The 15,765-nt window shown below is 61.1% G+C and overlaps 1 protein-coding gene across 2 annotated transcripts in view; it reads right to left on the bottom strand.

Annotated features, from left to right (window-relative positions):
- The window catches only part of GLIS2 (GLIS family zinc finger 2), a 20,825-nt gene extending 5,060 nt beyond the window's left edge, over window positions 1-15,765 (bottom strand). For both annotated transcript variants that reach the window (XM_079944664.1, XM_079944665.1), the window contains exons 1-3: window positions 15,656-15,765; window positions 1,354-1,596; window positions 301-473 (exon numbers count right to left, since the gene is read on the bottom strand). In XM_079944664.1, coding sequence (XP_079800790.1) covers window positions 301-473; window positions 1,354-1,525 — 345 coding nt within the window. In that variant the 5' untranslated portion in view covers window positions 1,526-1,596; window positions 15,656-15,765. The remainder of the gene's footprint in view (window positions 1-300; window positions 474-1,353; window positions 1,597-15,655) is intronic.

Raw genomic sequence — 15,765 nt, 5'->3', positions numbered from 1 at the left:
CAAAAGAGAAAGGGAGATTTGGACACAGACACACGGAGCGGGGAGGCCGTGTGATGACAGAGGCAGAGAGTGGAGTGACATGGCTAGAAGGCAAGGAGCACCTGGAGCCACCAGAAGCTGGGAAAGGCAAGGGAGGACTCCCCCTAGAGCCTTCGGGGAGACCATGGCCCTGTCAACACCTTGATTTTGGACTTTAGCTTCCACAATAATACATTTCTGTTTTAAGCCACCCAGTTTGTGGTCCTTTGTTACAGCAGCCCCAGAAATACACTTTCTCTAGAACACACATCCCCTCCTTACCGGGCCAGTGGGCACTGCAGGCAGGTCCCCATTGCCCTGGCGCTCAGGGGACAGCGAGCTGCTGCCATTGGGCGAGTCCAGCCCGGACGGCGGCGACAAGCTGAGGTCCACCAGGGGGGCTGCCGAAAAGCGTCCCTCTACCTTCTCGGGGAACTTGGGGTTCAGCAGGAAGCCTAAGGGAAAGGCATGATTCAGGGATACTGGAGCCAGGAGTTCTGACGGGCCAGTCCCTCCTGCCCACAACTCCTCCACTGTGACTCTGGAAGCAGACACCAGCCACACCCTGCCCCCCCCCACCCCGCACCACCCTGGGACCCAGGAATCTGAGTAGCAACCTGTACAGCTGACAAATGTGACCTCTGCCGTGGTGAGAGCTCAGCCACTGGTTAAGATGGGAAGTACCCATTTTACAGATGGGAATGGGCTGGCACACAGGGTAAGTAACTGAATAGGGACTGGAACCCAGGGCCCCTGGTTCCTCATCACAATGTCAGGTAGGGACCTCTCACTTCTCTCCCGTCCCTTTCTGCCCCCTTCTGTAACATGAAAGGTTTGGGCTGGGCTGCTTCCAGAGCCTTCCAGCTCAGACGTGGTAGATCTGGTTTTCAGGGTCCACCAGAGACGGAGCAGAAGACCTGAGCCCCAAGCACCCCCTGAGAAGCACTTGCTGGGCTCAGTCCCCAGTCTCAATTGGTCTGGCTGACCGACCACTCTGCCTCAGAGCCCAGACACTGGCCCATGGGGCCTTTTGCTACTACCCATGAATCCCCTGTAACCCCTTACCAGCTCCTCCAAATTCTCCCAGAGGCCTCAGTCTGAATCCTGGCTCTGCTGTGCCAGCTTCAGGAGCTGGGCAAGTCAGTTCCCTCCTCCCAGGGACAGTGTCACCTCCAAAGATAAACTGTTGGGAGGATGGATGGACAGTGTGGAGAGCACTCTAAGTGAGGCTGTGAGGGGCTGTGACTATGTCCTGGTGGATACACCTGGGACGTTTTTCCTATCGCCAGGGCTCCTTCAGGGCTCAGAGACTGCTGCCCTGCCCGGGCACAGTACCTGAGGGCGGGGAGCCCGGGGAGCCCGGGGTGGGGCTGTCATCCACCAGGCCGAGCTCCCTGTGCAGAGCTCGGTGCCGGACTGCACTCAGTGTCCTCTCCCGCTTCTCTCTCGCCGCCCGGAGCTTTGTGATGCTCAGCTTCAGGTCGAGCGGCTCGTCCAAGGAGTGCATGGTGATGGGGGCTGGGGGTGGGGGCGGCAGCAGGCAGCGAGGGGCTCCCAAGCTGGTATTCAGGCAGGAACCTGGGAGAGGACAGGAGCTGTGTTGTGACACTGTGACCCCAAACTCCTCCTCGGGCTGAGCCCATTAAAGCCCACAGGAGCGGAGAGGCAGTGGGTGTTGGGCAGTGTGGAGGCTGCCTCCCCGGGTAGAGAGACCTTCTGAGTGGCTCTGGACAGCAGGTATCATGGTGAGCCAACCACCAACCCACAGCTAACTCCTCCACTTCCCACGAGACTTTTCTGGGAAGCAGCTCACAGGGTCCATTCTGCCATGAATGGAGTTTTAGCGACACTGTCTCAGGTTGCAGAGCTAGGAAGTGGCAGAACCATCAGATTCAAGGCCACATCTCCTCCCTGGAACTGGCCAGGCAAGTCCCAAAGGTCATTTCTGACTGAGTGGGAAGTCACGCCTGGGACATATGCCTGGTGTGAGCTGGAAGACCCAGAACCAGGCCAGGAGGGCAATGAGTGTCCTCCCAGGTGGCCCTCAGAGGTGCTAGTTACTGACCGCTAGCACCTAAGCAGCTGTGGTCACCTCCAAGGGAATGAGGCTGACAGCTTGTCCCAGGCAAGCTGTGCGAAGCCTGGCCTGGCCCCAAGGGTTGGGCAGACAGACAGGTGGCCTTGCCTCCCAGGGGCAGTCCAAGGAGAGGGTCCCACAGGCGTGGGGAGCCCGAGGGCTCTGGGCCACCACCAGGGGGCAGCTGGGGACTGTGGCCCAGCCAGGCCATCCAGGGGCAGGGTAGGGGGAAGTGATGGGCTGTCTAGTGGTTAGTAAAACACATACATACATAATTTTTTTTTAATGATGATGATATTCTTTTATTTTGAGTGGTGAATTTTCACCACTTTGAATTTCTCAATGGTGTAATTTTCTTCACATATAAGTGACCCAAGAGCAAGGGTCCTTTATTCCAAATCATTTTTTACAGCAGCAATCTTTTCACATGCTGGGAAATGGTGTTTCCTTGTGTTTGTTAATTGAGATGATTACACCCTGAAAATCTATCTGCCAAACAAGATACTCTCTGTCGTTCACAGAATCTAGCTCTTCACAATTTAATAGGGAACATCCCCGAGACCACCACATGGTAAAAGACTTCGTGTATTTCACCAGTGTGTATGTTTGCAGAGCTGCCTGGAGCTCTCTCCACGGAGCAGGACGGGGACCCCACATCCTCACTCATCTTCTCCAGACCAAGCCCCTCAGCAACTTGGAGCTTGCCCCAGCTCCAAGCCCGGGCTCATCCGTCTCCCCAACAAGCTCCACTTCTGCCAAGACCCTCCACACACACACAGGTAACAGTGGTCCCCTCCCTCACTTAGGACCCTCTGCTTCTGGGGACACATCCCAAGACCCCAGCACATGGCTAACATTGGAGTCTCTGAGCCTGGGGAGGGGGCAGCATTATCAGAGAATGGGTGGCCACACTTGCCTGTGGGACCGAGGTCTGTGACTTTACTTTTCCCTGTTAAACTCCATCAGGTGGGAGCTGGCAGATCTGTTTGGATTAACCCGCAGGCCATGCATGGGCCAGGGGCTCCCAGTGATGCCAGAGAGCTGGGACCAGACTGCCACGCTGTCCCCTTAGGAGCTCCAGACCCAGGTGGGCAGGTGACAGTGATGGATGGACCTGGGCCCCCTCCACTCTTCCTCTGGCTGGGCAGGGAGCTGCCCTCTGCCTGACCCACCCCCCCAGTTATGTCTGTCTGTCTGTGTGTCTGCCTGTCCCTCCACCTGTTTATTTTTAGACACAGGCCCAGTCCAACCTCCCTGAAGCTCCTCTGTGCTGGGAGCCTGGAAGGGGAGGAAGGAAGTAAATATTTATGCTGATTAAGAATTCAGGAGCCAGGAAGGGCTGGTGGCCTGGTCCTTCAGCTGGCCTAGAGCCACAGGCCTCCCCACAGCCTCTGTCCCCCAACCCCCTACCCGACCTTCTGGAGAAGGGGACCACGAGGACAGGATGGATTGGGAACTGGGAATTCAGACTGACACTCTCATTGGCAACACTGCCCAAGTAACATCCTTTGGCACCTGCCCTATGCCCTCTCCTAAGGCCAGAGGGGAACCAGGGAGGAGCCATGGGTCACCTTGTTTTGAAGACTTGTAGGAGACACTGCCTCAGCCCAGAACTAGGGAGGACCCCAAAAGGAGCTTGTCTCCCAGGGTGAGGCTGGGCCTACAGCAACCCCCCTTAATCAGCAGACCCAGTCCCCAGAGACACCCCCCCCACTTCCTGCCACTGGGTCCTGCCCTGGGAACAGGGGTTCATTCTGATGAAAGCCAGAGCCCAGCCAGGAGGCCCAGCCTCCCCACTCCTGGGAAAGGAGGAAGGAGCGGCCCCCAAAAGCCCACAGCTCCCCACCCTAGGCTGCCCCACCCAAGGGGAGACGCCTGTGACCCCCACTCCTGCTCTGACCTTGGCCAACCTCCAAGTGTCCCCTTCCACCCCCCACCCCCAGCCAGCAGTGGCCAGTTCTGGGCTCGGGCTCTATTCTTTGCTCCCGGGCTGGGTGATGGGGGCAGTCCAGAGCCAGGGTCACATTCTCCTGGGCCTTAGAGGCCCAGAGTGGGTACGCAGCTGGGCCTGGAACCCCGGGACTGGCGCTGTGATCACCTCCGGAGGCCGGCAGCCAGCCATCACCCGATCGATTTGGGGGTGGGGAGGTGGACACTCGGTGTCTGTTTCCCGGAGAAGGAGAGGGACGCTCCGAAGGGTGACCCGCCTCGCTGAGAGTAGAGGCGAGTCTCTTGAGGTAGCGCGGAGCCTGGTTGCGGAACCCTGGCCTCAGTTTCCCGCTGATCGCGAGGTGACGCGACAAGCGCCCCGCCAGCGCGGGGTCATGCGGTCCCCGAGCGCGGGGGTTGGGCGGGAAGGCGGCGCCGAGGTGGCCGCGCAGCCGGGCGCCGCTGCTCCAGCTGCGAAAGGAACTAATTAGGGCGGAGGGAGCGGGAGGAAGCGGCGCGGGTGGGAGCGCGCGGGGGTGGCGCGGGGACCACCGGGGCGGCGGGGGCGGGGCGGGGTCACCCCGAGGGTGGGCCGCGGTGGCCCTCGGGGGCCCGCCCCCCGCCCCGCCGCGCCCGCCTTCTGGCCGAGCGCAGACAATGGCCGCTATTGTGCGCCCTCCGGCCGCGCGCAGACGGCCCCCAGCTGCAGCGCCCGCAGCGCCCTCCCGGCCCTACCTGGCAGCCCGGCCCACCCCAGCGGGGGGCGGGGCCGGCCCCTCGGGGAAACTAAGGCCGGGACAAGTCACCGCCTCCGCCAGGGTCCTGCGGCGTGGGGTGGAACGCACACCCGAAAGCGGGGGTCAGCATCCATTAAGCACCTACCATGTGCCAGGAGCCGTCTGTGCACGAATTCTCTGAACCCTCTAAAGTCGCTCTTGTGAGTGACGCCGTTGGTTTCCCTGTGGCACAGATGGGGAAACTGAGGCTCAAGGTCACCAGGCTAATGGGAGCCGCCGGCAGGAATCTGCTCTGGAGAAAGCCCCTCGTCCCTGCTTGGGAGAGGGCCGCTGGCTGGACCTGAGCCGGGAAAGGGGCCTGTGTGGACGGAGGCGGCAGGCTTGGCACGACCCCTGAGAAGCGCTCAGGGTCTCTTGGCAGAAACAGAGGACTGGGCCCCTGTAAGAGAGGCCTCCCTACCCACCCCACAGCAGCGTGGGACCAGGTGAGCGAGCGCCAGGGTAGCAGTGTTGTCAGGGCAACGAGAGGCACACCCTTTATTCCCAGGGGTTGTCCTGAAACTGCCCTTTGAGCAGCTGTGACCCGTCCAGCCTAGGACTTGGGGACCAGGACCCAGGAGGTACCTCTCAAAAGCCCACGTGACTTTCTTGCTATGGAATGTAAAGCAGAAGCGAGTCCCTGGCTTCCCTGCATTTGGAAGGGTGCCCCTGCATCTGGTACAGGGACCATCATTGTCAGCACGTGGGTCTTACAGAGGGGGAAGCTGAGGGCTGGGAGGGGAGACCTCTGGCCCAGGTTTCATTAGTGGGTGGCACGCCCACTGTTTAAGGCAGGTGTTGTTTCATCCCCATTTACAGATGTGAAAACTGAAGCTCAGGGAGATTAAGTGATCTGTCCAGGGTCACACAGCTTGTCTGTGGCAGAACTGGGTTTCAAGCCCACGTGAGCCCAGAAGCTGTGTTCACCATTAGCCCCTCCTGGGCCCATGGACGTGGGAAGGGGCAGGCAAAGGGGGTCTGGCTTCCCACCCCCTCCCTGCCCAGGGGTTTGTGGGAGCTAGGTGCAGAGCCCAGGAGGGACAGCAGGCTGTGAGTGGGTGCTGGAGGGGCTGACTATTGGGGGGGGCCCACAGAGAGGCTTGGGGAGCTGAGGGCAGATATGCTACCAAAGCAAACGGCCCCACAGCCCTGCATTCCTGGGAACTGCTGCGGCACCCTGCTCTGGCCAAGAGCTCCACCCTCTTCAGCCGCACAGTGGCGGGGGCCGGGGGGCAGGGGCAGGCCTCATCTTCTCAGGGCCCCCCTTTCTGACCAGGCCACAGAGCAGGGCTCCAGTATGCGTCAGACCACCTGGGTCTCCAACTTGGCTCTGCCACTTCCGGCCCATTTGACTTAGGGCAAGTCACCTCCCAGTCTGAGCCTCATTGTTGTCATGTCTAAAACAGGATGATAATCATAGAATAAGACATACCCCTCGGGCTTCCCTGGTGGCACAGTGGTTAAGAATCCACCTGCCAATGCAGGGGACACAGGTTTGAGCCCTGGTCCGGGAAGATCCCACATGCCGCAGAGCAACTAAGCCTGTGCGCCACAGCTACTGAGCCTGCGCTCTAAGGCCTGCGAGCCACAGCTACTGAAGCCCACATGCCTAGAGCCTGTGCTCCGCAACGAGAAGCCACCGCAGTGAGAAGCCCTATCACTGCAACAAAGAGTAGCCCCCACTCACCGCAACTAGAGAAAGCCTGCGCCCAGCAACAAAGACCCAACTCAGCCATAAATAAATAAATAAATTTAAAGACATACCCCTCATTGGATTTTGGGGAGAAATCAATAAAATGCTGCATATCCGATGATTAGTGTTTCCCATTAGTATGTAATGTTCAGCACCTAGAACACTGCTGGGCGCATAGTAGGTGCTTAATCAAACTTGTGAACAAATTGTCACCAGCGCTGCTGAGTCCCCCAGTCTTTGGCCAGTTTGGGGCTGTGAGGACAGCTGAGAGGGGACCGGCCCTCCCACTGTAATCACATAGTCTCACCCTCAGCTGGGAGTACCTGTACTTCAGTTGAGGGTGTAACTAAACAAGCTTGTGCCCCTCGGAGGGCCGCAGTCTCTGCTACCCAGTGGAGTGGCCACAGCTAACCCAAGCCACCTTCCAGAGCCTGACTGCATCAAAGAAAGAGCACTGGGAGGCCCTGGAGAGGCTCTGAGCAGCCCTGGAAGAAGGAAGCCTCCTCCCAGGACCCAGGGGGCTTATCCTGAGGCTTCGACCCAAGCAAGTCCCAGGAGAGGGGCCAGTGCCAGCAGCACTTCCTGGAAGAGTGTGGGGTTCGCCTTCCCCAGGAACCTCTTGCTTCACAAGCAGACCCCGCCCCCACCCCAAGACGGGCACTCAGCCAGCATGGGGGTGAGGGTGGGGGGGCTTCCCCAGGCCCCCTGGAGGGCAGGCCCTGCCCAGGTGGGAGCTCAAGGGCCTCCAGGTGACACAACCAGGGCTGAGCTCTCTGCTTAGCCATGGGGGCCTCGGGAAAGCTCCCAGCTGGGCACCTCCTGAGCAGGGGTGCATGCCAGGAACCCCCACTTGGGTACGTTTAGAAAGCGCTACCCAGAGTCAGGCTACCAGGTCCCAGTCCCGTCACACCTTTGAGACTTGGTTTCCTCATCAGGAATACAGGCCCCATGGATCAGGTGCCAGCTCACGGGGCACCCCACAGGGCGAGCTTGCCAGGCACCTGGCACACAGGAGGTGCCAGCAACTGGTAGCCCTGAAGATTCTTGTTTTCAGCCCTGGGCTGGGGGTGCCCCACACAGTAACTCAGCCTCCAAGGTCACCCAGATGGTTCAGGCAGTACTGATGCTGGAAGGCAAGCAGCTGGCTCCCCTATGCCCCTCCCCAGCTCCAGCTTCCCAGGAGCTACATTTCCTTTCCCAATGCCAGCAGGGTGACACCAGGCTCAAGCTGGGGGGTGGGGGGAGCAGCTCACACATGGGCCAGGCCTGCACATGCACACTCACACAGACACACACACCCATCCAGCTGCAAGGACCAGCCTGGCACAGAGGCCTCCCCTAGCCTGGTGGCTCCAGGCCCATCAAGGCGGCCTCCCACCCCCCGCTGCCTGCCTGCCTGCAGCCACCTTTGCACAACTATGTCTGGTATTTTCCTGTCTGCCCAGCTTGGGGGGGGGGGGCGGCGGTGCGTGGGGCTATGAGCACTGCCTGCACCTGGGCCTCAGCCAGAGGCAAGCCCGCCAAGCAGCCCCCACGCCCAGGTGGCGGGTGGAGAGGGAAGGGCTGGGCCCCCAGGCCGCCCAAATCCCTGGGAGGGGCCAGCACCAGGGGAGCCAGACAGGGACTCACACCAACAAGGCTTAGGCACAGCAGCCCAGGCCCTGCCAGGCAGCACTGCCACTCGGCGTGGGCGGGCAGGGCTGGGCACTCTGCCAGTGCTCTCTAGGGCCTGCAGAGGCGTTGGCCAGTGTCCCACAGGACATGGATGGGCACCCATGGCACCCTCAGACATATAGGCACATGCATATGTGTCACACCTGTGCACACACACGCCACACACAGGACACGGCAGGTAACAAGGGTCAGGGTCCTGGACCCAGGAGTCTCGGCTTATGGGTGGGAGCGGGGATGAGGCCCAGTCCACACAGAGAAGGAAACACTGTGCTTCCCACACTGAGCCTGGCTGCAGGACGAGCCCGGGAGTGCCACCCAAATCCTGGGGGCCCCTCCTCACGGCCCAACCCTCCCACCACCCCGGGACAGGGACCAGGCCCACTGTGAACAGCCCCCACCAGCTCAAGATGGCAGGAGGCGGCCAGGCGGGCTCTGGACTTTGGCCCTTCCCTCCGCCTCATTTACCAACCACTCAGTTATGCATTCCAACACCAGGCCCTCCACTCGGTCCTGGGGGCCCACAGATGAATGAGAATGAAGGGCGCCCAGACTCACAGAGGTGAACAATGTTAGGGGTGGGGTGCTCCTGTGTGTGTGTGTTGCGGGGGGTTGGATCCAAGTTGGCCACATGGACATGGGGTGAAGCGTTGGGATCCTCACAACCAGTGCTGTGGGCCATCTCCATTCATCCTCAGGACCCTGTGAATTAGGTGTTATTCTCCCCACTTTCCAGATGGGGAAACTGAAGCTCACAGTGGTTCAGTTACCTGCCAAAGTCACAGAGCTTATAAATAGCACGGCTGGGATTCACCTCCAGGCTCCAAAGCCCACATTCTTTCTGCACCCAACACTGCAGAGGCCTGGAAGCGTGGCCCCAACTGACCCATAATGAAACTGCCCGTCATTCAGCAGAGGAGGAAGCCCAAGAGAGAGGCTGGGCCAGGACCTGGAGGGTACTGGGGAGCCATGGACTGCTCTACACAGAAGACTGCCATCTTCCTTTCCAGCCCAATCTCCTGTTCCCAGGCTCTCCCCTTCAGCACTCCTTTCTCAGGACTCTCTGCCTCCTGCTCACCTGATGCTCTTGGGTGCTAGCTCCTGCCTCACAACCTTCTGCGCTTCCATATTCTCCTCCAGCTGCCACTCCCCTCCGATCTCCTCCTCCAGAGAGTCTCCCCTGATTCACTCTTTGTCTCTTGCAGCCATACATGGCTGTTCTTCCAGGTGCCTGAGAACTGAGCAGAGGACCTGCCTCTGTCCCCACACCGCTGAGGGCAGCAACCCTAGCCCTGCAGTGGCCCCTTGCTGCCTGCCACACTTGCCCTGGGTCCAAGTCCTCACAAGTGCATCACTAATGCCACTCCTTCCACCACAGTGAACTGAGCAGCAATGGGAAGTGCTGGGGACTCAGAGCCAGACAACCAGGCCTGCTCCGATTTGATGTGAGCAAGGCTCTGGGCCTCAGTTTCCCCATTGGTGAAAGGAGGGGGCTGGCCTAGAGTAGGACCAGAGCCTGAACATCCAAACCACTCCCCTAACGGCACCATCACACCTGCCTTTTCTCTCTCTCTCTCTCTCTTCTGCAAGGCATGAATCTTAGTTCCCCAACCAGGGATCAAACCCGTGCCCCCTGCAGTGGAAGCACAGAGTCTTAACCACTGGAGTGCCAGGGAAGTCCCCAGCCCTTCACTTTTCTCAAACACTTGGTACTCAGTGAATGTTTGTTGAATGAATGAGAGAATGAATCCATTGGTGGTACCTACCAGCAGGGGAGGTGTGGAGGGGCTTAAGGCCCAAAGAGGGAAGTGGCTTGCCCACGAGGCAGGGCCCTGACACAGATGTCTCCTCCTCCTTGTCTGGGGCAAGGGACCCAGGAGCAGACCTGGGTGGTGAGGGTAAGGCAGTCAGCATCACCCTCATCGGTTGGGATGACCAGAAGGGCGCAGTTCCCCCAGCTTCATCTCCTGCCACTCCCACCCAGCCCTGACACAGAGCCGCCCCAGAACAGCTGGTCTAGACCAGGCCCAGCAAGAGCTCCAGCACAAACTCTGGACTCCACCCCCATGCCCTCTTCCCAGCCACCCCTGCCCCTCCCCTGCTCCCCCTCTGGGTAGCAAAGCAAGTCCAGAAGCCAGGGGCATGAACCCAAAGGAAACACCCACTGGGTGGGGCCGTGCCAGGCCTGGCCTGTTTCAGGTCCTTGGGGCCCAGGGCCCACAGGACCACTCAGGGTATCCACTAGGTATCCTGAAGGGCGTGTTGGGGGCCTGGCCTGGAGGAGGTCAGGACTGGCAGGCAGACAGACAGCAGCACTGGAGTGGGCGGTACTTTATAACAGGCAGGACAATGGAGGGCCCCACAGCCTTGGGGGGAGGTGGACATCACAGCTCTGGGTCAGTCAGCCTGGAAGTGTGGTGATGGGGGTTGCCGAGGGTCTGGATGCAGGAAGGAGTGGCCCTGGGGAGAAATGGCTCAGGCAGGCTGGGACTTGCCAGGCAGACCCAGGCAGACGATGAGGGGGAGGGAGGGAGGCTTCCTCCAGACACAGCTGTCCCCACATGATGCCCATGCAGAGGATGGGGGGCAGCAGAGAAGCTGGGGGGATTCCCAGGCTGAACTGATATTTCAGCGGCCAGGACCACACAATCCTAGGCTCTGGTTCCCCTCTGACCCTCCCTGATCCCAAGTGACCCTGGGCCAAGCCCTCAAGTCTCTGAGCCTGTTTCCTCCCCACCCGCCTCCTTACTCTCAGGATCCCAGTGGGAAGCTACCCTGTGAGTGTGTCAGGCAAACAAGACCCTCGGTCAGCCAGGCAGGATTGTCTTCTTGGAGGCTCCCGGGGGCTGACTCAGGCAGCTCAGCAGTCTCCTGGGGCCTCAGCAGGTTCCCACCCACCCTTGGTCATGACTGGAGGAAGGGGCCAGGGACCAGGTCTGAGTCCTTCTGCAGATAGCCATCTGCCATGACAGGGGTATGTGTACACATGCACGTCACACATGCTCACGTCGGGCCCTCACTGTGAAGGTACTACCTGGCCTCTCTAGCAGTGAAGACAAAGGACCTGAGGAGGCTCCAGTCACCCCCCAGTTATGGCTCTGGAAGATTCTCAGCTCCCGCTGCCCATCCCCCACCAGGGGCAACTGGAGCAGATGGGAAGTCCTCCCCCATTGGAATCACCTCCCATCTCTGTGGCCCCCCAGGCCCCTCCAGTTACCCAGACCCTCCATCCCATCTGAGAGGGCGAGGGGAGTGGAGAGCCTGAGCTCCCTGCCCCGCAAGATGCCCAGAGCAGGGCCTTTACCCTGCCCAGCCTGAGGGAGCTTGCGACATGTCCCAGGCAGGAGGCAGGTCAGAACTCTGGGGCTCCCGGAGCGCCTGGGAGGGGTCCCACAGTCCCAGAACTGGAATGGGAAAGAGGACCAAGGACCCCTGCAGACCTGGGCTAGGCCTCGTCTCCCCCATGGAGAAGTCTGGAGCTGAGGCCAGGAGGATCAGTGCCAGGGAAAGGATGGAGGCTCAGGGCCCAGTATGCACAGCTGCTAGGGCCAGCTCAGGCCCCCCCTCAAGAGCAGGCTCCTCTCTTGTGCCAGGCCACCAGACCCCAACCCTACCCTCCCGAGCCATAGCTGACCCAGGAACTCAGGCCCAGATGCCCATTGGCCCTTTTCCATCCTGTGCCTCAGTTTCCTCATTTGTCAAATAGGGATCAATGAGTCTCTCTCACGAAGCTAATGTAGCAATTTCAGGTGACAGATGTCAGTGCCTGTGGTGGCCACTGGAAGGCAACCTTTTGATTTTCTCAGGGAGCTGTTAGAGGCGTTCCTCCCCTGCTGCTCCATCTCTTGACCCACTTCACCTCCCCAACCCACCCCCAGACCCCGGGACCTGAGCTGATATTTTTATTAGTTGGAGAGACAGCAGGGGCTTATAGGGCTAACTTGGATCCTGGAGAGAAACCTGGGTCTACTCCAGACCACGCCCCTGCATAAGACACCCCCAACCCACTCAGCAAGTCCATTCCTCTCCAGGTGTCAGGGTCACCCCAACCCTGGCTGATCAGCAAAGCACTAGAGGTCCTGGGTGAAAGTGCAGGGTCCCTGCCCCCAGGGTGGGGCTGAAGCGGCCACCCTGGAAACCACTAGGGCAGATGTGTCCCAAGTGCCTTGCAAAAGCTGTGGTGTCTCCCACCCAGGGCTGGAGGCAGGCTGGGGCAAGGCTGGGTATCCCATCCCCGCCTGGCCCTGGCATTCTCAGAGAGGTGAACCCCCAGACTCATGTCTGGACTGTGGCCCATCTCTAGGACCCTTTCACAGGCCCTGGGAGGAGAGGCAATTTGTGTTGGGGGGAGATCCACATCTTTTGGCTGACCCCAAAGACACCCTTGCCAGCCAGGGACACCCCCACCTCTGAGAAGGGTGCTTATCGAGGTGAAGGGAGGACCACACAGCACCTTCCAGGGGTCAGCCCTCTGGCCTCAGTCATCTGTGTGAAATATAAAATGACAATAGCCCCGAATAGAGGAGGGCTTCTCAAAGCCTCGAAAAAGGCAGACCCACCCCCCACCGCCCCATTCCACTCGGCTCAGGGCCTCCCCACTGCAATCCGAATTTCCCACTTGGGTGAGGGGCCTCTTTAGCCCTGCCTGGAACACGGGAACCTGGAGAGGCCTCCTGCGCGGGAGAGAGCCAACAGCAGCCCTCGCCCCAACCCCTGGTGTGCCTCTCAGCGCCAGGGGCCCCACCCCAAACGCCTCCCAGAGAGCTCAACTGCACGCCCCAGTCCCACATCTGGTCCCCCAGCCACAGCTGTCGCCACCCTCCCTCATCCTGGGATTGCCCCAAACTCTGCCTGGCGCCCGTCCCCGCCCCCTCGCCCAAGTGGGAAATTGGGATTCCAGGCAAGTCGAGTTGGGGTAGATGGAAATGCACATAGGAAAATGTCAGGAAAACACATTCTTCCTTCTATAAGGCAGCTCAGACCCCTAGAGGATTAGGTGGCAGATGACACTCCCACAGCCTGGGCCAAGGCCAGGAAAGGAGGGGAGAAGGGAGAGGGGTCCACATGATGGGGCTGAGAGGGATCCAGGCCCTCTGACAAGCTCCAGGGAGAGGCCCTGGCAGAGCTCTGTCCCCAGACCAGTTTGCCCTTTTGCCCGGCACTCCCAGCAAGGAGGGGAGCCCAGGCATGAGAAGACATCGCTGTGGCTACCCATTTGCAGCTGGGCTTTTCAGAAACAACAAAAGCTTTGGGGGGGACTCAGTTCACAGGATTGTTTAAAAATGAGGTTTCTGGATGTCTGTGGCATTCAGTTATTCATAGTGGCTCCACCCACGGATAATTGAGAGTTGGCTTTTGTTGGCCTTAGCCCCCTCTCGGCACCCCCCACCCCCAGGTCTTCTCATGGACTCTGCAGGTCAGAAAGCTCACCTTGTCTGACCCCTCGGTCAGAAGAGGAAACTGAGACCCAGAAGGGGGAAGAGCATGGCCCAAGGACCCTCGGGAGTTGGTGGCACTGCCAAATGTCGAATCCAGGACATCAGACTCCCAGGCCAGGGGCTTTTCCCACTCACCCTCCAGGCTGTGGCCCAGCTCCAGCGAATCCCCCAAAGCCACTGACCCCAAAAGCAGTGATGCCTGGAAGTGGGGTGACTCACTGTCTGGCTTCCTGGGGCACCTCCTCCCCATCAGTGAGGGAAGGACTGGCAGGTGTCCCTGTGCAGAGAGCCAGGAGCAGGGAGAGGCTCCCCAGGGGTCCTGCATCAGGGTCACTCAGGGGCCGAAGAGCCCCAGCTGGAGGGATTTAACATCAAAGGTCAAAGGTCACAGACAGGGAAGGGCGGGCAGGCATAGGGGTCAGAGGGTCAGCGCTAATGGCAGCTCCGGAAAGGAGGGGGAGGGGAAGGGGCTAAGGAAAACGGGCGGCTTTCAATGGGTCTTCAACCCCCATAAATGGTGCCCAAGCCCCTGGCACTGCCTCCTGCTTGGCTGACTGTAGACAGGGCCAAGCCAAGCTGGGCTGGGCTGTGAAATGAGCTGGGCTGGAGCTCAGAAAGGGGTGTCCTGGGAGGGGCCCCCAGGTGCAGCCCCTCCCCCAGTGCCGGCCAGGGCCAGCTGGGAGGCCCAGCCTGGGCCCAGAGGGGAGAAAGAAGAGCAGAGGGGAGGTGCCGAGGAGGTCATGGAGAGGGTTGTGTGAGCTGGGCTGGAACAGCTGTGGCACCGTGGCACTGGTGTGGGGATTGGGGAGGGCTGGGCGGGTGGGCACACTGAAGGGGCCAGTTTCCCCTTCCCTGGGCCTGTCTTCCGTAGCTGCTGGTTAAGCCCCACCTTCCCTCCAGGATGTCAAGACAAGGCATGTAGGACCTTCAGATGGCTGCCTCCAAGGACCACAGCTCAGGCCCTGTCCCTGGCCCAGACCAAGAACCATGGGAGCCCAGGCCTTGGCCAGGTCCCCAGCTGGCCTGGCTGCCCCCTCAGTGTCAAGCGTTCCCTTCAGAGCCAAGATCCTGGGCTGTGATGGCTGGGGGCCCAGGGCTCCTCCCAGGATCCCTTCCCGCTTCCCAGGCCCCAGGGCAGGGCTGGGCAGCTCCCTGCAACCATCACTGCCCCGGGTGGCCGGCCAGGCGGGCCCTCCTGGAGAGGCGGACAGGCCGCATGCTGCCCTGCTGTGGCCTGAGTACCCGGCTGGGCAGGGCAGTGTGCCAAGGCCTCCAGGTGCCAGCCTGGATTCCAGCCCCATCCCAGGGGGCCTTCGGGGAAGCAGGGCGCAGGCATCTCCCTCCTTCGGGATGCACCTGCCTTGCCCCCCTCCTTCTGCCCCCTCCAGACCCTCCCTCAGGCAGGTTGGAAACCCCTGCCCTCCCCACTCTGCCAGACCCTTCTGCTTGCACCCAGACAGCAGGAGAGGAACAAGTGTTGGACAGAACGCCAGCTCCCAGTCCTGACCCCCGGGGACGCCTCCCTCCCCTGGCCCAAGGAAGGTCGGGGCTAGCCAGGGGCAGCAGGGGGAGACTTTCCCGGACCAGGGAGGAGACACCTTTCAGCCCCCATCCTAGAAACAGCCCCGCCGTGTGAAGGGGCGGCTGCCCGGCTGCCCCAGACAAGTTCGTGCCCTGGCTCGGGGGTAGGGATGGGGGCCCCTCTCACCCCGCAGCACGCCCCCACCGCGGCCACCCAACTTCCCCGCCGAAGTTTGCTCCCGCCCGGGGCTCGGTCGCAGCTCGGCCCGGCCTCCGGACAGAGGGAGGTAAGGAGGGAGGAGAAAGACAGAGAGACGGTGGGACGGGGCCGGGGAGCCGGCGAGGGAGGGAGCGCGCGAGCCAGCGAGCGAGGGAGCAAGCGCGGGGGCCCCGGCGAGGGCTCACAATGGCCCGGGGCGAGGCGCGGACGAGGAAGGGGGAGGCGACCCTCGGGTCCCGCAGCCCCCGCGCGACAGGCCAGCCCCCCCCGCCGGTCCCCGTCCCCACGGCGCAATGCCTGGGGGCTTCCTACCTCGGCGGCGGGGGCGGTCGGGCTCCGGCTGCGGGCTCCGGCGGTCTGGGAGCGGCGGGAGAGCGAGCGGGGGACGGGGCCGGGCGGGCGGGGGCCAGGGCCCGAGGCTC

The sequence above is a fragment of the Stenella coeruleoalba genome (genome assembly GCF_951394435.1).
Source record: "Stenella coeruleoalba genome assembly, chromosome: 15".
In the NCBI taxonomy this organism is placed as follows: Eukaryota; Metazoa; Chordata; class Mammalia; order Artiodactyla; family Delphinidae; genus Stenella; species Stenella coeruleoalba.
Note: the sequence above shows the minus strand (reverse complement) of the source record. Positions and strands in the feature narration are given on the sequence as shown.